Source organism: Buteo buteo, chromosome 26, assembly GCF_964188355.1.
Source record: "Buteo buteo chromosome 26, bButBut1.hap1.1, whole genome shotgun sequence".
NCBI classification, from domain to species: Eukaryota; Metazoa; Chordata; class Aves; order Accipitriformes; family Accipitridae; genus Buteo; species Buteo buteo.
In genome coordinates, this window is record NC_134196.1 from 10,614,635 (window position 1) to 10,639,001 (window position 24,367).

Genomic DNA, 24,367 nt, shown 5'->3' on the forward strand with positions numbered 1-24,367 from the left:
AACTGTTACCTCATGCTTTCTAAATTATGTATTAGACAGCATGTTACCAATATTGAAAGAAAAACTTTCATTTTTATAGAGTGAATAATAATCAGGTTTTAGTTAACAAAAAGCAGTAGATAGATTTCAGGCATTGACAAATAAGTAACATTTACCACATGCGCAGATTTCCGTTTTTTTTCAACTATGTATAAACTGAATCCCAGAAGAAAAATACTTTTTAAATACATTTCTGGCTTTTTTTTTAGCCAGTCATGGTATGACTTTTCTCATTTCCTGGTTTATCAATGTTACATCCTCTGATATGACTAAGAAGGGTGAGGAATTTGGCAGGTTTGTTTTGTATTATATGTCCTTGGATTTAATATTGGACAGGGTGAACCAAACTGATAGAATTAATAAGAAGGGTGAGGAATTTGGCAAGTTTGTTTTCTGTGATGTCCTTGGATGTAATATTGGACAGGGCAAACCAAACTGATAGAATTAAAGTATGACTAGAAAACTAGTGGAACATGATGAAATAGAAAACATTTTTGCACTCCAAAATTTTAAAGAAATACCACTGTTTTGACATTTGATATTTGTCATTGGTTAATAAAAACTTTCCTTTCAAGCTCATTTTTGAGCTCCCTCTGGTGCTTGGAAATGGCATTAACTTCCAGATACATTCCATTAAAATACATGCACAAAGTTTTGTTGAAATAATTGAAGCTGACAGGCAGATGTAGGCAGAAGGCAACCACGATGCCACCAGCTCCCTTGGATTCAGACCAAGATAGTTTGCTGTAAGGGGGGACACAATGTCTGTGGTTCCTTGAGGGGTCTTTAGAAGTGAAATATGTAGAAAGCAAACTATGGTATAGGAAAATAATTCTGTCTAAGAGTGGAAGACAGGATGTGAGCTTCTATCATAACCTGTAAATTCCTGTCAGGGAAGGTTGGTCTTCCAAGAAAAACAGAGAATGCAAATATAATGCCTTTTTTCAAAAGCTTACTTTCAATAAGCAGTATGTGAAGGTTTTAAATGAAAGATTAAATAATCTTCCTAGCATTTGTTACACTGCCCTGTAAAATTATATGTTAAATGTGTCATTATTTACAGACTTTTGAATAGGAGATTTAGTTTGTGCAATTAGGATGTTAAGTAAAGAATTCCAGGAATAGCTCTCATTGTTAATGTATCCTGAACTGTTTTGGAAAGCTGTGACTAATCACTGCTGGTTCTTAGATTGCTTTTCAAGAATGTGCCACTCTTTGATACTTTCCTTTCACAGCGACTTATCTACTTTAAACAGGACTGTCTCTTCTAAGTTTTCTTTCAATTTTGCTCATCTCTAGTTCTTATCAACATAATATACATGTGTGGTTTTTTTTCTCCTTTTCACTCCTATTTCTTTGATTCCTGCAGAACCTGCAACAAATAAAGCAGATTCAATCTTTGAGACACATAAATGAGCGACTGGTGACTGAGAATAGGGCCTTGACCCGAGTGGTTGCCAAGCTGTCAGGGTCCTGTAGGCAACTGCGCTCTGTGGACTTGTAATTTCTTCCTTCTCCTTTGTGTAGCCAGGCAGGTGTTGACATTCAGTTTGTGCTTGGGTAGAATTTTACTATTAACACTTGTGTGTCAGAAACTGACTTACCGCTGCTCGGTTATGGAAGTGTGGCTAAAGCATGGTGTCCGGTGTACCAACCAGAGGTGTCACAGATGTGTCGGTATGGTATGGTATTGTCCTTACTAGCACTGAAGTTTGTCCTTGCTTACTTGAAGATAAATTGGCAGTGATCCAGGAGACCTTTGACGTGTTAAAACCTGGGCAACAATTGAAAGGATTTGAGTTCGCGTTAGGATACACTGGAGTCACTCCCTTGTTTTGATGTTTCAGTAAATGCTCAAACAGATTTGCTTCTAGTTTTCTAACAAATTGAAATTAGGAATTGAGCTTTCTTACAGCGGTATAATTGAAGTGCATAGAACTGATACAAATCTAGTCTCAACTAAAGAATGTTTGAGAACTGATTTCAGTACTGTGCATTCCTGAACAGTTGCATTAGCAACTTTATTTCTTACATTTGTGTGTTTTAGTGTTTAGAGGGGACCAAAGTCTTTTCTTTCAGAAATCTGTTGGAATTTCAAGTCGATTAGTATTTTCACATATTAACTTCCCATGCATGTGGTTTTGGCCAACCCTTATTTTTATCTACACAGCTTAAAATACCCAGTTTTAGCGCTAAGTTACGGTTATTGATATATATTGCTACATACGCAGGCATTCCAGGCGTGGACCAGAATCCTATAATGCATGGGCTGTGCAAACACAGACACAAAAACCCCTGCCTAGTGTGTCAGATTGGGTCATACTTACTCGGCCATCTGGTTCAGTCCCTTTCTGTTAAAGGTACGGGCTGTTTTGAGTTTCATCTTGGAAAAAAAATGCCAGTTTGTTGTCCTTGGTGTTATTGCACGGCTGTTTCAGAAACCCACTGAAGGCTCAAAACTTCTATGAGGAAGAAAATGTGGTTTCATGCCACACCACATCTATATGCCTTTCTTCCTCTTACATAACAACTGCATAGGATGGAGGTTTCAGTGAGCTTTTAAGATGTGTAGGTTGAAAAAAAAAAAATTCCTTCTGCACAGTGACTCTTGCTAAACTGCTTTCCCTCGCCTACTCCCCTTCCCACTTTAGAAGCAAGGCGATGAGTGTACATTTTTTCATCCTGCTCAGAGTCCAGTCTCAGGTTTTCCCCACTAAGAGGCATGGAATAAAGAGGAAGGTTTATCCTTTGGCTTCGTGTCTTCCTGGCGCTGGCCTAACAATAGGACATGGGTAGAGAGGTTTTTCCTGGTCCAGGCCCTGCATTCCTTAATGTTCCCTTGTCTTAACCCTTGCTGAGTGAGTCAAGTCAGCTCACTGACCTGGCTGGAAGCAAATCCCTTTGTTCGTTATATTACTTGATCCATCTCACCCCAGCGTTGTTGAATCACTAAACTAACACGCAGACAGCAGCAGGCGCGTACTGCTGCGTGAGGAGGGAGAGCTGTCCCTTTAGGGCAGTCCGTTTCACATCAGCTTCAGCTAGCAATGTGGTTTTTCAGCGCAGCTGAGCTAATCTAATGACTGCCATCCACAGCCGCACATCCATACCATCTTTTTTTGCTAGCACTGGCATTCCTTTAACCATGGTAAGCCAGTTCAGGGTGTTAACCCACAGAAAACTATTCAGTATTCCTTTTTGTAGGAGGAGTTTTCAATGGCAGATCATTGTAGAGCTTGAGGAGCCTGGTTAGCAAAATAAAAGCAATAAAAACACAGCAGGGAGGCTTGACATTGTGATGGTAGCTTAACCATGGCCTGATTCATCTGAACAGGTACCTTAACTGTTCATGAGCTTTTTGTAATCTTAATTTACAAAGCTGTTTCGTATCTAAAACCTGCTAAATCCTCCAGCAAACACAGACATTATTATTACTGTACAGATCTGAGTTGGCTCCACATATGTCAGGTGATTACTGAATAATTATTTGCTCAGTGACAGCACTGCAAAGTTACTAGCTAGTCATATAATACAGATAGGCAAAATAGTGCATTTGTAATCTTACTCAGGAATCTCATCACAGGAAGATACTTTGCTGTTTTAGTGAGAAGCAAGTTGGAATTCAAAGTTTTAAGTACAGTATGTAACTGTAATTTTACTGAATTTACTGCAAAGCGGTTTTTCCCTGCCTCTGCATATTAAAGGTGTGTGGTGTCACCTCATGAGAAGTTTGAGTACCATAGGAATGCACTGCTCCGAGAAAATTGTATAAATGTCTTTGGCTAGGTTTAAAGTATGTGGGGATTAGTATAGATGAGAAGCACAAGTATTTTAGGTTACTTGAGCTTATCCTTCCTGATCAATCTCCTATTACTCATAACTGCTTTTGTCTCCCACCAGTCTTCCCCTATTCTTTAGCAGACTCACAATAAAAGAGAAAATATTTCCTTAATACCTATTCTACTTATTAGTTTAATCAGGATTAAAATCTATCTAACAAAGATTTGCAGACATATAATGGTAATGATTATGTTAAAGCTCTAAATTTGAACCGCAGCTTTTTTGTTAAAACAGTTCACCAGAAAACACACCACTCTGTGGGTCTGCCTGTATGTAATTAAGCGTGATGGGCTCCATCTCCCTAGGCAGTAAGTTGAAAGAGGACTGTGACATTCCTGGAACCACTTCGCGGTTTCATTGGGTAGCGTACGCGACAACACTTGTCGAGATACCCGTTTACCAGAACAAACCCAGACTCCCTTGCCTCCTTGCACAGCTAGATGAAGGCTGTTGTGGTTTCACCCAGGATCTTCGGTATGAAGTCCGTAACCGAATGAAAAGGAGGAAGGAAAGGTTTTCGTTGCTTTGCCTGAACAAATGGCTGTTTCATTGTTTGCAGATACATGTCATAGAACAACCCCAGGTTTATCCTAGTATTACAGGTGCATACACAAATGCACGATACACGTGCCTGTTATCTGGATATGACCCCTAGCACGTCTGTCTCAGACAACAGCAGCTTATTTTACAGCCTAGAAAACTTAATACAGGTAATACTTGAAAATTGCCAAATGATTACTTGTGTTGCCCAATTTCAAACACCTCGACACAGTTTTTGAAAGTAATCAGCATTTTACAGCACTTTTTGTTCAGAGCACAGCTCTCACTTGACTATAATGGAAGCTTCCCTCTGACTCTGTGAAGAGCTCAGTTTAGGTGGCTTGCCCTAAGCTCCACCATGGAGCAGAGCTGGAATCCAGGTTAGCAGAATGATTTTTACTTACTCTAATTGTAGAGATCACCTTTTTTCCTCTTATGATCTCCTGGTGTCTTCCTTTCACATATTTTGGAATTTGCAGGTAAATGAACTAGAGATCCTATAACCTCAGTCATCCTCAGTGCACCATGGTGTTTCGCTCTGTGAGAGTGTCTGCTGTTTGGTGAACTGAGTGTGGACAGGAATCCTTCAGAAGAGATGTGTAAATGAAGCCTCTGGTGTAATGCACAGTTAATTAACCCTGCATTTTTAAACTTTTTGGTTCTTCCTGTTCCCTAATAATGTTCTGAATATAATCGGTTTGAAAGTGTGATTTTGGCTGAATAAAATGAAAACAAAACTAGCGGCAAGGAAATTTCATCATGAAAAATTGTGTAGCAGTTGTTACATAGGTCGCTAGCTGGACTTAGACCTCTTGCATGCACTTGTACTGGAGGTTACTGAATAACCGCTGTGCAGGAATAGGCTGTTACCTCCTGTGTGAACCTGCTGCTGGAAACCATACACGTAATTTAGCCACGAGTATTATAGTTGGTTTGCTATCAGTGTGTGAATGTAGATACGGAGAACTGCCGAGATTACTTCTGGTTTCTCTGACACGTTAAATTCTCCCAGGAGGAACCTCTGTGCACTGACTTGTCCTCCTTTCCTGTCTGATCCTGTCCAACTCTCACCTCACTTGGCTTCTGCCTTCCAGCTTTTGTGCTTGCGTGTCACCCGTCTCCTGTGGCAACTTAACTTGCCAACTCCTAACTTGTGTGCCTGAGTATGCAGCCTGGTGTTTCAGTGATCACTTTCGATGATCTGATCTTGTGTGAACTCTGCTATTCAGGGATATGATCGCAAATTATAGGATGTGTGCTTCAACATGAGTTTGGAAGTGGTTGGAAGATTAATGCTATGAGCTAACGAGCTGAATCACACTGTATCTGATCAGATTGAAATCATCCAAGAGCACAGTGGTAGATATGCTTAGCCACAGCATGTTTTTCTGAAAGTGTGCAAGTGCAGTATGGGCAAGCCTCTTTAAATTGTTGGTAATTAACATTTTTTTGTTTTGCACTGAAATTTGAAGCATTTAATTACTTTCCTTACGCTACTATAAATGCTTTTGTTAGAGGCTTGTCATCTGCACCACTGAGTTTTAGTGCGTCTAGTCCAAGCAAGTGAAAACTCCTAATCTATAACTCTTAACTGTATCGTGCTAAAAGGTGAGATTTTTCTGAACTGCTGATATGAAGGGGGAGAACTGCCAAGATGCTTAAGCTGAATAAAGATTTTTCTCCCCAGTGCTTGTTTAGTCTTGCTGCTTTTACTTGGGGTGTAATAGCAAATAACCATCATGTTTCATTTTTCATAGATGCTACCAGACCTGAAGGCAGACAACCAGAGGCTAAAAGATGAAAATGGGGCCTTGATCAGAGTTATAAGCAAACTTTCCAAATAAAGGGTTTACTACAGCAGCAAATAACGGTATTGCACATCACTAGTAACTCCAGTGGACCATAGTATGGCAGTCACTGGAAGTGTGGGAAGATCCCTTGGAGACTGTCATTTTCAGATATCCTGCCAAACGCCCTCTTACCTGTGTGTTTTTTTGTATCAAGATCATTGTTTCTGTTAAAATGCAGCTGCTGAGAAGATAAAATGACTGAGAAATCTTGTTTACAGCTACAGCATAATAAGGAAAGTGTTCAAGGCCAGATACGCCTCAGATATTTAACCAGTAAGCCTTAGTTGTACATAAACACTTTTACATCAACAAAAGCTTTCAGCTCTCACAGAAGACAGTTACTCAATGATGTTTTTGTTGTGCCACAATTCCCAGTTTTTTCTATACTCAGTTTTTCTTTAAATCTTAAGTTTGGAATTTTTTTTTCCCTTCTAATTATTCATGTACCAGATTTTCTTGTACAGTGTTTTCACAGCTTTACCATTTGCAGAGACCACACACCCTTTTAAATTACATATTTGTGTAGCTACCTAGAGTTGTATTGTCCAACCACCTGGAACAGAGATGTTTGGTGGAACATTTGCTTTCACTGTTTGTGCAATATGCATTTATTTCCTATACAAAATGCTTTAAAAGTCAGTTGAAACTAGAAATATTTTAAGAGTCCTGTTTTCTGCCTTTATTGGTCACTTTAAAAAAAAAAAAAAGAAGTTTGTAGTGAAAGATGTTAGATCCTGTAATCGTCACATTCATTTGAGCAGGTACTGAGTGATGCTGTATATATAAATGTGTACTGGTTTGATTTTTCAGACCACCACGTGGCATGCTTGAATATATTTCCCTATTGCAAATGTCTGTTAATGCAAATTAGGCTACTCCAGAATAGTGTGTTTAACAAAGTTCATTAATTTTTATGGTATAAAGAATTTAGACATTGTACATTGTATGGAGCCCTATCTTTACAAAAGGTCTAAACTATATAAAATACTTTATTATCTTTTCCTCCCATTTTTTTTCATTTGATAGTGTTCACCATAATAAAAAGTTGCATAAATATAACTGCTTCACTACATTTCACATACCTGTATTTATCTGAGTGCTGTCCAAAACTGTTGTGCTAGCCAAAGTAATGTACTAAATCATTTGAAAAACATAACCCATTACACTCACATTAATGTTTATATGCACTGTTGTTGCCATGTGAGAAGGCATCCAATTTGATAACACCATCATGTCAGACCATTTTATACATTTCAGTGGCCTTTAAAAACAAAAAAAGTACTTAAGTGAAGATCGCTTTTGTTAGAAACAGCTTTTATATTTTCACTAAACCATTCAAAATACGACATCCTATTGGCACATAGTTTATTGCCTAAAACCACTGAACGGATCAGCCATTAAAACAAATTGTACATTGTAAAGCTTGTAGTAGCTATTGTATTATTGATATATTGTATACTATATTAAATGTGAATTTGTACCCCTTCATTTAAAAAGGTCATTGTGTTCTACTGCCTACTTGGGGGGTGGGGGTTAGTTTTACGGGGGTGGGGTATGTTTTGGTAAGGAAGACATGATGTCCTCTCTCTGTTGATTGGTTTTTTGAAGATGTAAGGTTATGCTCTTACTACCACGCTCAGGATTCTTGATTTTAAAGGTACACGGATAGTATGAGATATCTTATTGTAATTGATCTGTATGAGAGGTGGGTCTGAACCATAGGGACTTCCATTGTCTTACGCTAACATAAAATACAGAATTGAATGGCTGCAACGCATTGAGTTCTGTTACAAGACAGTTAGGCATATTCTGGATTATATTTGGTAAAGTTTGGGTGCCTGTGAATGAATAAATACGTGTTTCTAATATTTTAGTGTTTTATATTTAGGTTATTTATTCTTTATATCTAAAAAATGAATGGCTACTGTGCTATATTGATTTTATTGGTAGTACTGAGCAGACCTTGTATCTGCATGAAACTAGTTGCAAAACCCACTATTTTGGAAAAAAAAATTGTATTTTGACATATACAAATAAAATGAATACAAACTATTTTAAATGTGTGAAAGTTTTACTGAGAAGACGTTGAAATTTGTTATGAATTTAAACCATGTTATAAGTTTGCTATTTAAATTCTTTGGTGGGCATTTTTCATTCATGGCGTTACTTGGATGCAAGGTTCAAGTACCTTTAAAAGATTGTAATCAAATTGTGATTATTTGCACATCATTGTACATGCACATCTGTAAATGCAACAGTAAAAATGCCATATTTATGCAATCTGTAACAACTTGGACAAATGTTTATACATTTTACATAAACCTGTCTGTGTGCAGAATCTGAGAACCATTTTTTACGTGATGTTAGCCGAGTCTCACAAAGCAATTGCTAAACTCGTGTCACCGACTTATTGTACTGATCGTATTGCAGATCAAACGCATCCCCAGAAAATCCAGCTACCACAGAGAGAAAATGGGCAGTGGAGGAGACTCTTTTATTATTTAGGAGACAGTTTGCATACAAGAAATGTGTTATTGCTGGCTGCTGGCTCTGGTAAGCTTCCTTAAGTGACTAATGGCTTAAGTGGTAATTCAGAACAGCAGCTTAGGTTTTCAGGGGAGTTGTCACCATGCAGAAAGGGATCTCTATGTCCCGGAATTAACATCAAATACACGTGGAGGCACGGAAGAGCTGGTGCTGGCGAGTTAAGAGGTGAAGGGCATGCCCAGCCCCAGCCGTGAAGGAAGCCGTAACCTGGGCAGGAGTGACGGCAGCTGGGGAAGCAGCCGGAGCAGCAGAGCACAGGGAGGGTGGAGGCAGCGCGGCCGCGCGAGGACTGCCTCACCTTAGCGGCTCTGAACGGTAGCAGTTACCTAGAAGAAAAGACTCGGGAGCTGGAACTTCATTTTTTGCCCACCTTGTCTCCCTCATTGTAAACAATTCCCTTTGGACCTCCCTAGTTCCTACCGCACACCGCTTTCAGATTTTTGCTATTTCCTTGCCAGATTCCAAGAAGAGCAGGTATAATTCATATTGTGTAGGTTGGTGCCTTTGTTTGCTCAGCGCCAAGTACAGAACGTGACCCTCGGTATACCCTCCTTCAGAAGTACCTTCCATACTAAACTTTGGTTTGTGCTCAGATGAACATTAAACCAATGGGTGTTAATCTTACCTGTTCAGTATTCCTGACCACTGTCCATTTGGTGGTCTTATAAGAGCAAATGTCTTGTCATAGAAGAAATGTCCTCATTTCTAAAAAAGAAAGAGGAACTATTTACGCATCATCTTATAGAAGAGAAAAAAAGCATGCTTTTGGGTAGCTGAAGATACCTGCTTTAGGAGATGTGTGTCAAGGGAGAAATTTTAATCATTTCCTTCACCTTTACCATACAGAAATGGGCTCTATAAGAGATGGCTCCTGCCCCTGCCAGCTGACTTAACCATGAGGTCTATAGCCAAGAGTGAGGACACCACATAATGCCAAAAACATCCGCATGTCGGTAGGCAGGAAATCTACACAAAGAAAAGCAGGTGGTGAGGAGGAAGTATGCCATGATGCCGGATGTGGAAAGGCAACACCATGTCAGAAAATTAACAGTTCACGTGGAGAAAGGCAGGGGACACACCAGAACAAAACTGTTCCAAAGTCAGAGTTCAGGGCCCTATCACATCCGAACTGCTGTTCAGGGAGAAAAAATTGTCCAAAGCTACCAACACTGAATTATGCCTTGCTGCTGGCTTGTAATACTGCTAAGAGGAGGTATTAATTTCTTTTTAAATGAAGTGATTATGAAGAGAATTATTACACTGACTCGAACTTCATCTGGGTGATCCTGGAAGTGGCTTGACTCTCCACAGCTGGCACTTCACAGTTCCTTTATGGGCCTCTTGAGGTCTTACCCACCTGTGTAGCACACCAGCTCCTCCGGAAAGGCACACACCCCCTTTGTTTCTGTCGTGTTCCTTCTGGTCTTGTGGCAGAAACGTCAATGGAGGTGGCCAAGTCTGCCACGCTGCGATGCGGGGCAGCCGCGGGTCCCAGGGCGAGGGTGGTAGCGGTGGCCTCGAGCCTGTCCAGGATAGAAGGTATGGGCAGCCACGTTCTTAGTTACACTGGAAGTCACTCTTCCTCTTTTAGTGGTAGCTTCAGCTTCTCTAGCTTGATGTGATGCAGTGTGGGCAGTAGACAATTTTTGACTCTTTGTGTAACTGAGAGGTTAATACGTTTTATAGATAAAATTTAATTTCCAGCTACAATCTGAAGGACTGCCACAGCAAAACACAACACGAGCTCACTACGTAACGTATGGTTTAAAAAAGAAAAACTCCATAGCCATACAAACATGACAGAATTTTTTGTGGAGCCTATTTTTAGAGGGTGGAGAAGCAATTGTAACTGCATTGTAGAGTGTTGCTTTCCCACCTGCTTCAAATCTTAGAATAGTTTTGTTGCAGCTCTGCTGGGCACCTCTGTGAAACTACACATCTTTTTCCCCATGCAGGAATAGCCACTCTGTCTGTTGGGGGACAGAAGAAAGTATTTGGTGAAGTTTTTCAGAAGTTCTCACAGTTAGTTCATGGTTACGTACACAATGTTAACACTTAGCTATGGTGATGCAGCTTCCTCGAGTTCTTAGGTCAAAGCCACTAATAACAAGGGTAAAAAATGCTGGTGACTAGAATTAGTTGCTTTACATTTGTTTTGATTGCAAGAGCAGCAGTTAGGGTTTGTTAGAGAGGAACAGCAAGTAAGTAGTCTTGTTCTCTGTCTCAGCAGAGATTTGAAGTAAGACTAGAACAGTCCTAAAGGTGACTGCAGGTTCCTGCATAAAAGAGACTTTAAAAAAAAAAAGAAAAAACCTCCCAAACCCACAACGAATTGCTCACACTTTAAAGGGAGAGCTGCTGCCACACTGATGAAGTCATCGGCTATTCTTGCTTGTGTCAGCACCTCCCCATTTTGTATTACTGATTAGATAGGAAAAGTATGTAGCCTTTAGAGAAAGGAGGAACTGTTCGCTTTTCCTCTAAAAACATCATCACCTGTTGGATGTCTAACGTTTCTGATCTGGCCCACAGATAATTACAGCAGAGACAAAAGCCCCACATTCCAACTCTTAATTATTTCACCCTTCTTACCTGGGTTCTACATGTCTGTTTTGGGAACCTATTAAAGCTTAGGAGAAGTAGTTAGCCAAGACAGCACAATTCATCTTCCAGTGTGGTCTTTTCCCTTTGTTTTATTTGCTGGAGAAAAAAAAACAAAACGTGGGGGGTGTGTGAGAAGAACCTATTTATTTCCTTGGTATGGTCTTTCTGCGTTCCACCTGTTCTACTACAGGGTCCTTTGAGCAGAGACTCACCGGGCTGAACTCCTCTCCAAACCAGTGCAGGGAGAAGCTGCTGCACATCCCACTGTCCTGTGCGTCCCCTCTGCCTGCTGCGCATCCCTGTGCCCTTCATCTCCCCCTGAAAGAAAACAGAAAATAGCCCTGCTGCCCTCATTTGTGTCTAAGTTATGTGCCCCTGTTTTAACGATATGTCCCTACCTCAAAAAAGGACAGGCCTGATCTGAGGGAGCTGCTAGGTTACAGCTAACTAAAATAAAGCTGCTGCTCTCTGAGAGGTTACCCGGACCTGCACCCCAAGTCTTCCAAAGAAAGCAGCATGGCTTCATCACGTCAGCTGGCATGAAATACACGTTTACACAAAATTTACACAAAATACACATCTAGCGACGCAGTCTAGTCACTGCCCAGAAAGATTTAATGAAAAAGTGAGTTTAAAAATCCGCGTTTACATCAACTGCTGATACCACGGGGACGATTCCCCGACCGTTACCAGCTCACCCCTCTAGTTCTACCTGTATGAAAAGCAACGAATCTCACTCAGCTCACCCCTCCTGCTTAGTTCAGGGCTATCGGTGCTGCATGAAGTAAATTGCCTGGTAAGTCCTGCGGTATAGAATGCCAGTGCTTTAGGAAAACAGGCGAGCTTTCCTCATCCTCCTTCAGTCCCCGGCATAAAGAAAAGGAGCAACTCCGAAGTTATAAGGGCTGGCGGGGGGGAGGCGAGCAGGTCTCAAGCCCCTGTGGGACTGAGTGCCCGCGTTCCTCGCCCCGTTTCGGCCGGGAGCCGAGGACAGCCAGCCGAGGACAGCCAGACAGCCGGCGGAGGAGCCCCGGGCCGGGAGGTGGCACCAGGCGGCTTCGGTCCCCGGGGCGGCTCGGCTCGGCCGGGCCGGCTGCCGCCGCTCCGGGAGCGGCCGGGGGTCGCCCGGGAGGGCTGCCCGGTTTCCGCAGCTTTCTCCCCCCAGCTGTACGTAGGGAATGGCTCAAACGACGGCGACTACAGAAATTCTGCCTCTGCCCCGAGCCCAGCCCGTCCTAACGGGACAGACGAAGCAACCTCCAAGGAATTGGACACGAGGGATGCGCCGAGTCAGCCCGGACGCGGGCAGGAGTGGGTTTTGGTCTCTCTCTACCCAAAGGAGATCACGATTTGAGACCCTGGGGGTGGCAGGGAGAGCTCTTGGGGCAGAAACTGCAGCCCAGGGAGGGCTTGGCTGGTGGCTCTGGGGGAACGGGTCCCTCGGTGAGCGCTCCCGAACTGCGTCAGGAGACTTGCAGGCTAGGAGTAGACCCTCACCGAGCACCACTGGACGGCTCTGCTACAGCCGAGAGAGAGGAACTGCAAAAAAATAATCCTCCCTATCAAAAGCTGTCAGGCCAGCAGTACATCGCAGCACTGCACTTGGCTGAAATGCCAGAACACTGGTTAACTCCTTCTTGCTCAACCCCCTTTCAATATGATCACGATGTAAGTGTGTTGCTTCGCTTTGTAACCAGAGCAGTCTGTTCACTCCAAGGTCCCCATAGTTATCCCTCTGCCCCCTTCACTTTCTCCTCCCTGTTCATTGCCTTGCGAGCATGTGCATCGCATCACACCACGGGCACTCGCATCCTTCTCCATCCTCCTCAACCTTTTATCCTCTGCTCTGCACGGATAGGGTTCTGCCCCTATTTCCAAGCCACCATATATAATTATTTTCTGTGCAACAGAGGGCTTTGAGGTCTAATTACGTTCCATGTCATCCCTGGTGGTAGCCACAATAACCAAAAGACCCCAGGAGCCACTTCCCCTGGGACCTTGAGCGCTCCGAATTTCCCCAGTGGGGAGCGGCACTCAGAATTGCTACATGCAGACACTGAGTGCAAGAACTCCCTTCATATTTTACTGACAAGTCACTACAAGCTTACCAACATGCCACAGCTGCTGGAGAGAACAGGCTCTCCCCCGTCTTCTCCTCAGCTGTCAGTCTTCCCAGTCACTCCTGTGTGCCACCCAGATCACCAAGACCCTCCTTGGACAGTCAGTTCCCAGCACTTCTCATTCAGTCCTGCTGGTACCTGCTGCCTCTTTCTGCCCCCTTACACCACCGCCCATCCTTCTGCTTGCTTCTTGCATTTTCTACTCATTTGCTGCTTCTCTCTCCTGTTTCACTCCCCCTTCAGACCTAGTCACTGGTCTCTTCTTCCTGAGCTAACTGCTCTGCAGTTGTATCCTCTATCGACTCCTCTACTGTCCACAATTCCTCTCTCCGCAACGCCAGCATCCATGCTCTCCCTCCTCCTCTTTTACTCACCTCCCGCTCCCCCTTTCCTCGCACCGCCTTATCCCGAGCTCCTCAGAAGCACACATCCCTAATGGTTTCAAAGACCCCATTAATCTTTTCCTGACCACTGGATCTTTTTTTCACTGATAATCTAATCTTCACGCACTAGGAATGTCTCTACCCAGCCATTTAGTTCCCATCTACTCTTGGCTCTCTCTAATCCAAGGGGATGGTTTTACCATAAACTAAGCACCCTCTACCAGTCACCTGTTCCCACTTAATCCAGTTATTCCCCTCCTCAGGAATCAGCACTATTTTTCATAGGCTCCTCTCCTATTTTTCTCCTCCATACCTCTAAACAGTTTCAGGGTGAAAGCAGTGGAAGGTCTTAGACTTCCTCCCTTGTTTTCAACCCATCGAGGTGTTTGCAGGCAAACAGCCATTCACTATTTCTTCATCAGTTTCCTTTCATCCCTTTTTGAGTGTTCGACAATAAAGCAAACACATAAGGGGATACCTGTTGGGTCCTAATGCTTAATTTGGTAATAAATAGCATAAACCGAGCATTGGACAAAGTATGCAGCTTGTCCTATTCCAAGTAACTTTTAAACTTAAACAATCTTTTTAATATGTATTAAAAGCTTGTCAAATACCTTGGCAGTTTTCACCTTGAAACAGCAAATAATGAATATTATGAGCAAAACACAGAATTTGTTTTTACACATTGTCCACGCTTGTTTATATAAAATCATTACAAGATAAGCACATAGATTTTGTTCCAATTGTTCAAAAATTCAGTCCCAAGCTTTTATCCTAGATGTTTAGAGCACAGCCATGTATCAATGAAATAAGTTTCATAATATAAAATATCAACATAATTTTAAAAATAGGAAGTACATTTTATTTTTTGTTCTTTAAGCGATCCTCTCCCCTTGTAGTCTGTCTGGTTTCATACACACGGACTCTGAACTCTTCCCAGTGCTTCCCCCTCCTCTGCTTACACTCACTGATATGTCACAGCCATTGATTGATTGCTGTTTGTGTTTGTTTTGGACACTTCCAGATGATTGCTACTAATAACCAGTACTAAATTCCTGAAATATCTGCCTGATTCCTTCTACAAGGCAACTTCATTACAGTCCGTCATATGAAACACAGTAGGCCCTAGAAATACTGTGGTGCAGGGGAAAAATAATCGCCAAATGAACGGATAGCTCAAACAAAGCATTGTAAAAAGCCATCACACTAAATTCTGCATGCATCATCTACTGCATTTCAGTGAAGGCCAAGTTTCTTAGTCAGCTCTCTGAGGAGATCCATCGGCCCTAGCTCTGATTCTTTTGGGCATAGTTTTATGCCCGCTGCACTTTTCTATTGCACGCAGCTCGTAACCTGCGTGAGGTTAGATCAAAAGGATGCAGTCTAACAGTTTAATCGAGAGGTACACAGTAAGAATCGAGAGACCTAATTAATTTTCACTGACTTTGTATTGGTTCTTCAAAAAAATCCAAATAATTTTTTAAGAGCTAGAGGGCTGTTAATTAAAAAAACCCACCACAACACCACAGCCCTGAAGGGTTATGAATTGTAACCAGTACCAACAAGACAGACTGATAGTAAGCCGGTAACCACTGGATTTGGTTTCTAATTATTCATTTGCATGCTTACATTTGGAGATACAGAAAGACAGGAACCAAATTGTCTTTGGTGTGGACTAAAATCTGTTTAAAAATGTTTTAAACTTATTATGAAAGCTGTATAGAGGTCATAGAGTCATATAATATCTCAAGTTGTAAGGGACCCATAAGGATCATCTGCTCCTCGCAGACAACCTAAAACTAAACCATATGACTGAGAGTGTTGTCCAGGCGTATCGTCAGAGGATGCTGTCTTTAAGAAGAATGAATAGGCTCCTTGGTGCTAGAAACGTATAATAAAAAGCGACAAAGGTGGTGTTATTCAGATAACTTAAGGTTATCTTATAAGAGTAGCTTAAGCCTATGATATTATTTCTGTCACATGGATAGGTACAGTCAGCTCTTCATTACCACGGTGACAGACGGTACCTTAAGATGGCACAACAGCTTGGTAACCTGGCTGCTCCTCCACTAGCTAAGATGGTGGGAGCCCAGCTGCCCACATAGAGTATCCCCGAGAACTCGGGAGTCTAGAGGACAACGTGACACAAAGGCCCCAGAAAACACCCAAGGCTAGCTTATGTCCATAAGACTACAAGAGCTCGCTCTCTCTCGTGAAGGAATGCAAAGAGAGCAGAGCACCTCTATTTTGAAAGCAGTTTATTCCCAAAACAGCAAGTGTGGAGCTGGACTAATAAACCAGCATATGGCCAAATCCAATGCCTCTGCGTTACGCTCCCTGGTATTCTTATTGCAAGGAAGCATGGGCATTCTGTGGGAGCATTTTTTTTTTGCAGACTCAGCGCTTCTCCATTATGTCTAGCTGGTATCTTACCTTATAAAATTTTTCCCAACATAAGTCACTTTACATTTATCTACACTGAATTCCATCTGCTACTTTGTCACTGCCACTCAGTTTGGCAATGTTATTTTTCACTTTCTCAGTTTGTTGTGTTTCTTTCCAACACTTTGATTTTGATGGATCCTCCATAATGAAGAGCTCTGCTGTGAGACGCTCCCTAGGTTCCTTCACAGTGAAGACAAAAGTAGGGACCATAATGGAAAACTGTCTCCTCCAAGTGCTTCTTTTGTATGGCGATCATATCCTGGCCCTACTAATTCACCATCAGGGGATTTGCTTCTATGCCTTTTGCAAACTGGTCCTCAGGCATATTTATAGCCTGCCTTAAAGCATCCACCCTTTCCTGCCTTCTTTCGCAAGCGCTGTGAGACTGGTCAGCATCAGTTTTTCTCTACCTTCTTATACCTCACTGTGTAATGTTTTGACTCCACCTCTGTTTTTCATCCCTACTCCTCAACAAGTTGCTCTATGGCATACTCAACCGGTTCACTGTTCAAATCTGGCCCTAGAGATTACCTATTTGGATAGAAAACGAGGTAGCATGGTTGCTCAATAAACTGTTTCAAAGCTACGCTGACTGAACTTCATCACAAATCGCAAGGAGTAGTGAGGTAAGCCGAGTCATCGATCTGTGCCCTCAGATGGTGCAGAACACGAGAAGAAGCAACAGACAAATTTACAGAGTGAGATTGTGAATTGTGGCAGAAAACGTTCTCATCACGCCTTTGAAGTCATCTACACAGATACTGAATCCTTTCCCACCCCCACTGTCTTTCTTATCTGCCAGCTGGAGACAGATGGCAATCTCTGATGAAGATCCTTGAAAAATCAAGCAAACTTCTTTCTGCAAGTTTGTATTTTTTGCCTTTTTACAGTGCACTCCTCCATCAGCTAGATGAATCAACTTTCCTGCAAGAAACAATACTAGTTTGTCTGCTAAACCAAACTAGTTCAAAGAAACTAGGTAGTTATTTTTGGTGAAATGATAGCAGAGTTCAAGAATCGTAAAACACATAGAGAAACCAAACTAGAAGATGGACTCTAGGACTGATCTTGAATGCTAATACCTCCTGATAAATCCAGCTATTTCACAACGCTCTGTTGTATTTACATGCAAGATTTCAAATCAGGCCCTAGCACTTGAAAAAAAAGTTTTAAGCATCCCATTCAGTAGCACAGCAAATAGGATAAAACTGGTATTTCAGTAAAAGTAGGATTGTCAGATTTGTATGAGTTTGCAGGCGCAAGTCATAAGAAAATAATCCAGTTAAACCACTGACTACAGTGACTAGAACATAATTAATTGTTAGAACCTTACAAAAGAAAACCTTGCCAGAAGGTTAGCGCTGCGACACCAAGCTCCAGTGAGGGGAAAAAATAATAATTTAATTAATTTCTGGAAGAAAAGTTGAGGAAATAAGAATCCATGATGATAGGCTAAGCCTCTCAGATTTAGATAGTGTGTGTAGCTCAGAAGTAGCAGAAAGTGGTATTAAATTGCAAGGGATAGCAGTTTATCTGCATTTAGACAACAACGCAAAAACAACCAAGACGAAGCGATAACAGAATTTGGTAGGTAAGAACAGATAAACCAAAGATTAAGAGAGAATTTGAAAAGCAAACAGTACAGATGTAAACAGAAATAAAAACTCCCTCTACATACTCAAAGGAAGTTGGTTAGAGAGAAAATATGCAATCACTTCACTGTCCAGAAATGAGACTACCAGCATCTTCACGTTACCCTTCACAGCCTCACGCCTACAAAGGAATCTTCTGAAGTGATGGGAAGGAGGCCAATGGTCAAGCCTATGGAGCACCACCTAATTTTTTAAACTCTTTTGACCATCTCTGACAGAGATATTAAATGTTCTGTTAGTGATATAACTGGGGATAACAAAACGATGCAAGGAGGAAGACACTTGCAAAGTATGTTTCCCCAGGTTTTGTCTCATCCTAGGCATGTGGGCTAAGGCAGCATGAGCGGTTGGAAAGAGGAGAGAATTACTGCTGCAGGACAGCACAGCATTGGCTTGGAAAGCATTAGTAAGAAAAGGTTAAAAGGAAGAGTTAAGAGGGATAGTGGTACTATGTTTGAGGATTATTTTACTTTTAGGGGGAGATTTGACATTAGAAATGCCATAAGCAGGGATTTTACAGGAAGGTTAAAGGGAAGTTATGGTAAGAGATTAAATGTGAAAGGTTTAAAGAGAGGTTTTTGAAATTTTATGGATAAAAAAAGGAACAGATATTTCTATGAAAGATGGCAGTAAGATTTCACTGAGTTATAGCAATTTTAAGCAACAGCATTTATGGAAGGATAGTGCCGAATTAAGTAGGTAGATAGGTTAGTTGGGGTACAGCAATGGGTGTGAGGATTATCCAGCAGGTGGAATTTAAAGCCCCAGAGAGAGAAGATTTAAAGGGACAGCACCAGAGCAAACTTAATAAACTTAGTTTAAAAAAGCATGAGTGATAAAGCAGGTAGAACTAGTATGTGACTGAAAAAGTTTGTATTGGGAGAAGAAACGTGAAGAACGCTGACTGAATGGACTTCAAAGGGGATCAGATATGGGAAGCGGTACATAGGTGTGCTAAGTGACAGAGTTTCATGGTAGTTCAGGGAAGACAGGCAGGCAGAGGTGGGGTGAAGTCTGGAGCAGAAGGAAGAGTGTACTTATTTGAGAGACAGGCAGGCAAATACAGTCATCTCAAGAGTGGCTTTGGGGAGAGCTTCCAGAGATGCTGAAGAGGGTGAGAGGGAAGGAGTGTTTCAGTGGAGAGCATACAGGCATCAGTGGCTGTAACAAATGTTCACTAAGCTCAGAGCATGATGGTAACAAGCAAACAGACATTGAACAGGAATTTGGATGTTGTCCTTAATTTCCTCAGCCAGTAATATGTTACTGTGTTTGCTGTTTTATTTTCCAGCCCTTGCAAACTGCCACTTCAAAAAAGACTCTCAGATAAATTTGTACGCAGAACCTTAGTAAGGTTGGATAATTTGGTTGAATCTGTAGAAGAAATCACAAAAATCTTTAACAGCTTGCAACCCTTTACAAAGGAACGAACTTTGAAGTGCCCAACCCCAAAAGGCACTTCATTTCCTCAAGATTTTAAGAATAAATGCTGGGTTTTATTCTAAATTGAAAAATGAAGTGTTTGAGTTTTGCCTGGCAAAGATGATCAAGATCATCCTACCCAACCTGGCGGTAATTTTACCTCTAGGGGAGAGTCTCATTCCATAATACTGAATATATAAAACCCAGTATCTTAAGGCTTAGGGACCCTTGTCATTATGCCAGCTTAAAATGTAGTTAATAAAATGAATTGTATTTCTAGGCCTTAAGAATATCCTGAAGATTTTTTTGGTAAGAAAAGAGAAAAGTGCTGTTCTAAAAACGTTTGCAAGCTATTAAGCTGTTCTCCATTGTGGCAGAGGAAAACATGCAGCGTGATACTTGAACTATTTGGGACTTTATCCCTGAAAGCTCTCCAGCACAGACAACCTTATTGAGATGCAAACATCTGACAGTCAGCGTTTTTGTATTGGGCACTTAAACCCAACCTCACTCACCACAACATAACTTCTGTTAATATATAACAGACTGTAAGGAACACAAAGCCTTTTGGCACTAAAAAAACCCCACAATGTTTTTTAGAGAAGATTAGAGAAAAAAAAAAAATCCAACAGCAATGGTAGATGTAGCTAAAGCCCGGCAACAGCACCTCCTACACATAAGAAAGATGGACAGATAAGACACGAAGTGGGGCGAGCATGTCTAAGCCTTGCTAGCTAAGAGAGAGGGGCCCAAGCAGCAGCTGGGGAGACCTGGGGTAATGGAAAACTGAGGGTATCCTAAGAACTAAAATACATTGCTATATTTCTCCATATACACAACATACTATAAGCGGCAACTTTCTAATCTGACTCTTTTTACTCATTTTTTGCAAGATGTGCTGCTCATGGGGCATAATAGTGAGGGGCGAAATACTGGTATTGTCACAGTTACACAATTCTCTCAAGAAAAGCTCTTCATCATATAAAAGGAAAAAAAATGACAGAATAGGAAAGAAAGACAAGAATTCATACGAAGGATCCTTTTTCTAAATTGTGTTTTCTAAAAATACAACCAAGTCATTTTCTAACTTAAAACCTCTACAGATAAGAGTTGAGGTAAGAATGTTTTTTGGTTTTTTTTTCGGAAGAGTGCTTAGTCAAAACTTTTGTTAGGTCAACTTTTAAGCGCTTGATCTGCAAATATAGATATGACCAAATTTACTAATTTTGTATTGCTGAGTATTAAAGAGTGGAGCTAGTACAGAACTGTGTTTTCATCATCTACTCTTCTGCCCATTTACAGCTTTCCAGTGCAACAGAGAACAACTAGCCTGTTTTGTTTTGGAATTTTCCCTTAGCCTGAAGGAAAAGAGGTTTTACCTGCACTGAGGGTCCTGATACCTTAACTTTCATACATACAAACCTTTAAACACCCTTTCAAAACCAACCGCCGCACCAAAAAAACCCCCTTAACCCAAACCAGAGCAGAAATCAGATACGAGTTAAGTGAAAAGTCCAAGGAAATGAATGATCACCAGAAGGGCAGAGAAGTTTGGTAGGGTGAGACAGTGTCCACTGCTGTGGAAGAGAAATACCAATGTGGGGTAGAGAAATACCTAAAGTGAAAGCGGTTTCATGGACTAAGCCTGTAATTTACACTGTAGGGCACAGAGAGCCTAGTGCCAGATACTTGGGGCCCCATTTTGCTAGATGTTTTATCTGTATCTGTAGTATCTATAGGGTTATTTTTCTGTAAAAAGAAACCAAAAACTTTTGCAAAGTTTATATTCTGAACTCCTAATGAATTTTATTAACCAGGCAGACACATTCAGGACTGAATCTGAAAGAGAGAAAAAAGATGATGAAAAGGTGAGAACGTGCTCCCAGCTACATAAGCCCAGGCTATATGGATTTCCTCTGCCTCTGACGCAAGCTTGTATCTTGTCCTGAGCCTGCTGGAAAGGCAGCACTGATGCACTCCTTCACTTCCCTCAGCATACCGCTTATAAAAAAGCAGGCTTAAGCGAGCCACAAATCTATTGAAAGCCATGATTTCTAGAAGCACCACGATCAATTTTCAGGGTGCTATTAAGTCATAGCGAATTCAGCCAAACCAAAAAAGCTGAGTTTTCTGTGCAGGTTTAGCCATTTGATCACCTCCATGGACTGTTTCGCGGGTACCGCGTACTCCCACCACGTTCCCTGCACGTGCCTTTTTCCTAATATTTAACCCAGCTCGGTTTCCCCACTGAAGGCTGTATTATTTACGAACGAGACATCTCTCAAGCCTTCGCAGCGTGACCGGCGGAAACCCCTTGAATCCTTGTAACACCTCGAAAAGACAGGCTCCTTCCCAACCTTCCGCCTGCGGGAGTGAACTCCACTGAATAAATTCGGTCTGCCCACCAGAGCCGCAGACGAGAGCAAGTTATTATGCTGGCGGAGCAATTAACTTCAGGCTCTTCCCGTCCACCTCATTAGAGGACGGAGCGACAGCCGCGGCGCTCACCGCCTTCTTCAGGCCAAACCGGCGTTTCCTTAATGACACCCGAAGCCAAAGGCTTGACCGAGCCGGGCTTTACACCCCCCTTCTCGCCTCACCGCTGCTGACAACCGACCCCCGGCCACCTGCCCGGCGGTGAGGCGGCCCCACGCCGGGGATGGCGGCAGGGCACGGCGGGCTCCTCCGCCCCCCTCACCGCAGCCTCTCCGGCAGGTGCGGGGCGGCTGTGGCCGCGGGCCGGGGTGTACGTGTGTGAGGAAAAGACCCCAGACCGCCTCCTCCGGCCCCTCATGGCCGGGCTCCGGCAGCCCACACCCGCCGACCCTTAAAGCTGCCGGTGAAGCGGGAGCCCGGCCTGAGGCGGGCGGGAGCGCGGCCTGAGGCGGGGAGAGCGGGCGGCCTGAGGCGGGGCGGGCGGGCGGCGGTTGTCGGCGTCCGTCCCGCTCCCCTCTCCTCAGGCGGCCTCGGCGCCCCTCGCCCCCTCTCTTTGAGAGCGCCGGGGTTCGTGTTCTTTCCCCCCACCCCGTACCGGCGCTGCCCCCCGGGGCAGGTGGCGGGGCTCAGGTCGCGACTCGCAACGGCACCGGGCCGGGCCGGGCGGGGCCTCCCCGCCCTTACCCCATTGTTGAGGCCATCTCGGCAGTTTCCGCCCTGGCTTCGGCTCTGTCCGCGCCGCGATGGGGAAAGGAGGAGGGAGGGAAGGAGGGGGGGGAAAGCTCGGGAAGCCTCGGGGCCGCTCCGCTCCTTCCGGGACGGCGGGAGGCGGTGCCGCTCACCTGGTGCCGCCGGCGCTGGGGAGCGCCCGAGCCGCGGCCCCGCCGGGCGGGAGGTGAGCTCCGGCCGCCTCCGCTCCGCCCCGCGCGGGAATACGGTTTCCCCCCCCCTCGGCAGGCAAGCGGGCGGCGGGGGTGGGTGTGTGGGGGGGATGGCACACGGTCCTGCCGCGGGGGGCGAGGGACGGGGCGTCGGGGGAGGCGGGCACCTCCGGGCGGCCCCCGCGCTGAGGGGTGAGGGGAGCCCCGGCGGGCTGAGCCGCGGGATCGCGGCGGGGGCGAGGGCGGGCGCTGATGGAGACCCGTCCCCGGGGGCTTCGCGGGGAGGCGGCGGGACGCGGGTGGGCAGCGCTGCGGGACGGTTCACGTTCCCCCCCCTTTTGTTTCTCTCCAGGGTGTTTGTGCTTCTCCGAGTCTCTCTCCCCGCCCCCGTCTCTCTCTCCCGCCCGCCCCGCCGGGACCTCTCCTCGCCGGGCGGCAGCAGAGCCGCCTCAGGGCGGGCGGCGGCGGCAGAGGTGCTGGTGGGACTCTCTCGCCGTCCAGCCCGCCGGGAACATGGCGACCGGCGGCTACCGCAGCGCCGGGGGCAGCACCACGGACTTTCTGGAGGAGTGGAAAGCCAAGCGGGAGAAGATGCGGGCGAAGCAAGCGCCGACGGCCCCGGGGGCGGCCGCCGGGGGGGAGTCCCGGCCCGCGGGGGGCGCCTGCTCCGCCGAGCTGAACAACAACCTGCCCCCCGGCGGCCCGGCCGCCCCCCCGGACCGCCCGGCGCCCCCCGCCGGCGGGGCCGTCAACTGCGTCAGCCTCGCCGCCGCCGCCGCCTTGGGCCGGGCCGCCCCCGGCAAGGAGCCGCCGCCGGCCCTCACCGGGGGCCGCGGGGCAGAGCCTGCCGCCAAGCCCCCTCCCGCCGCCGCCACCACCGCCGCGCCGGGCTCCCCCGAGGGTGAGGAGAAGCTGGCCGCCAAGGGAAAGAGCTCGGGCCCCAGCGCCAGGAAGGGGAAGGGGCAGATCGAGAAGAGAAAGCTGAGGGAGAAGAGGAGGTCGACAGGTGTGGTGAACATCCCGGCCGCTGAGGTGAGCCCGCGGGGAGCGGAGCGGAGCGGGAGGGGAGGGGGGCGGCCGCCGCCACAGCTGAGCCGCCGCCGGGGAGCGCCCGGTGCGGGGTGGGGGTGAGGGGGGTCGTCCCGCGGGGTCCTGCGCACCGGTGCTGTGGTGCTGAGCGCTCCTCGCCCACGGCCGGGCTTCTCGCGTGGGCTGGCTGCGGCGGTGAAGCTCTCTCCCCGCGCCGCGTGGAGCAGCGTGGAAGGCCTGCACGCGGTCGGAGGGGCATGCCGCGGGCGTTGGGATGCGGCATCCCGGCGGACGAGGTGCCGTTTAATCTGAATAAATTAGACCTGTCACGGCCCACGACACTTCTTGAATGTCCTCTTGTCGGCAGACGGTAAGTTCTAGGGCTTCTGGAGGACCCAGCCGAGACACCTGCCTGTTAAAGTACGGTCAAAACAAGAGTAATGAAAGAAAACTTGATTTATCGGCTCTGAATGGATGTTCAGGTGTAAATATTATTCAGTTTGGAACCCAAAAGAATTTCCTGCACTGGAAAAAATGTAGTGGTTTAAAGAGCATTTTTTTGGAGGCAGAGGAAGATAT

General features: G+C 44.8%; 2 protein-coding genes and 1 long non-coding RNA gene across 5 annotated transcripts in view; 2 read left to right on the forward strand and 1 right to left on the reverse strand.

Moving 5' to 3' along the window:
* Positions 1–6,572, forward strand: part of PPP1R12A (protein phosphatase 1 regulatory subunit 12A) — a 123,334-nt gene extending 116,762 nt beyond the window's left edge. The window contains exon 25 of the mRNA XM_075058049.1: positions 6,177–6,572. Coding sequence (XP_074914150.1) covers positions 6,177–6,263 — 87 coding nt within the window. The 3' untranslated portion in view covers positions 6,264–6,572. The remainder of the gene's footprint in view (positions 1–6,176) is intronic.
* Positions 706–22,698, reverse strand: LOC142044987 (uncharacterized). Of its 3 annotated transcripts, none has more exons than XR_012654478.1 (6): positions 22,563–22,698; positions 11,633–11,738; positions 11,409–11,516; positions 10,174–10,339; positions 9,442–9,521; positions 706–1,813 (listed from the first exon to the last, which is right to left on the reverse strand). It is a non-coding gene; the product is annotated as an uncharacterized LOC142044987 (long non-coding RNA). The 3 variants fall into 3 exon arrangements; XR_012654476.1 differs by lacking the exon at positions 706–1,813 and adding an exon at positions 8,750–9,142; XR_012654477.1 differs by lacking the exons at positions 706–1,813; positions 9,442–9,521; positions 10,174–10,339 and adding an exon at positions 10,405–10,786.
* A 480-nt stretch (positions 22,699–23,178) lies between these two features.
* The window catches only part of PAWR (pro-apoptotic WT1 regulator), an 80,099-nt gene continuing 78,910 nt past the window's right edge, over positions 23,179–24,367 (forward strand). The window contains exon 1 of the mRNA XM_075058052.1: positions 23,179–23,791. Within this exon, the coding sequence (XP_074914153.1) occupies positions 23,273–23,791 (519 nt within the window). The 5' untranslated portion in view covers positions 23,179–23,272. The remainder of the gene's footprint in view (positions 23,792–24,367) is intronic.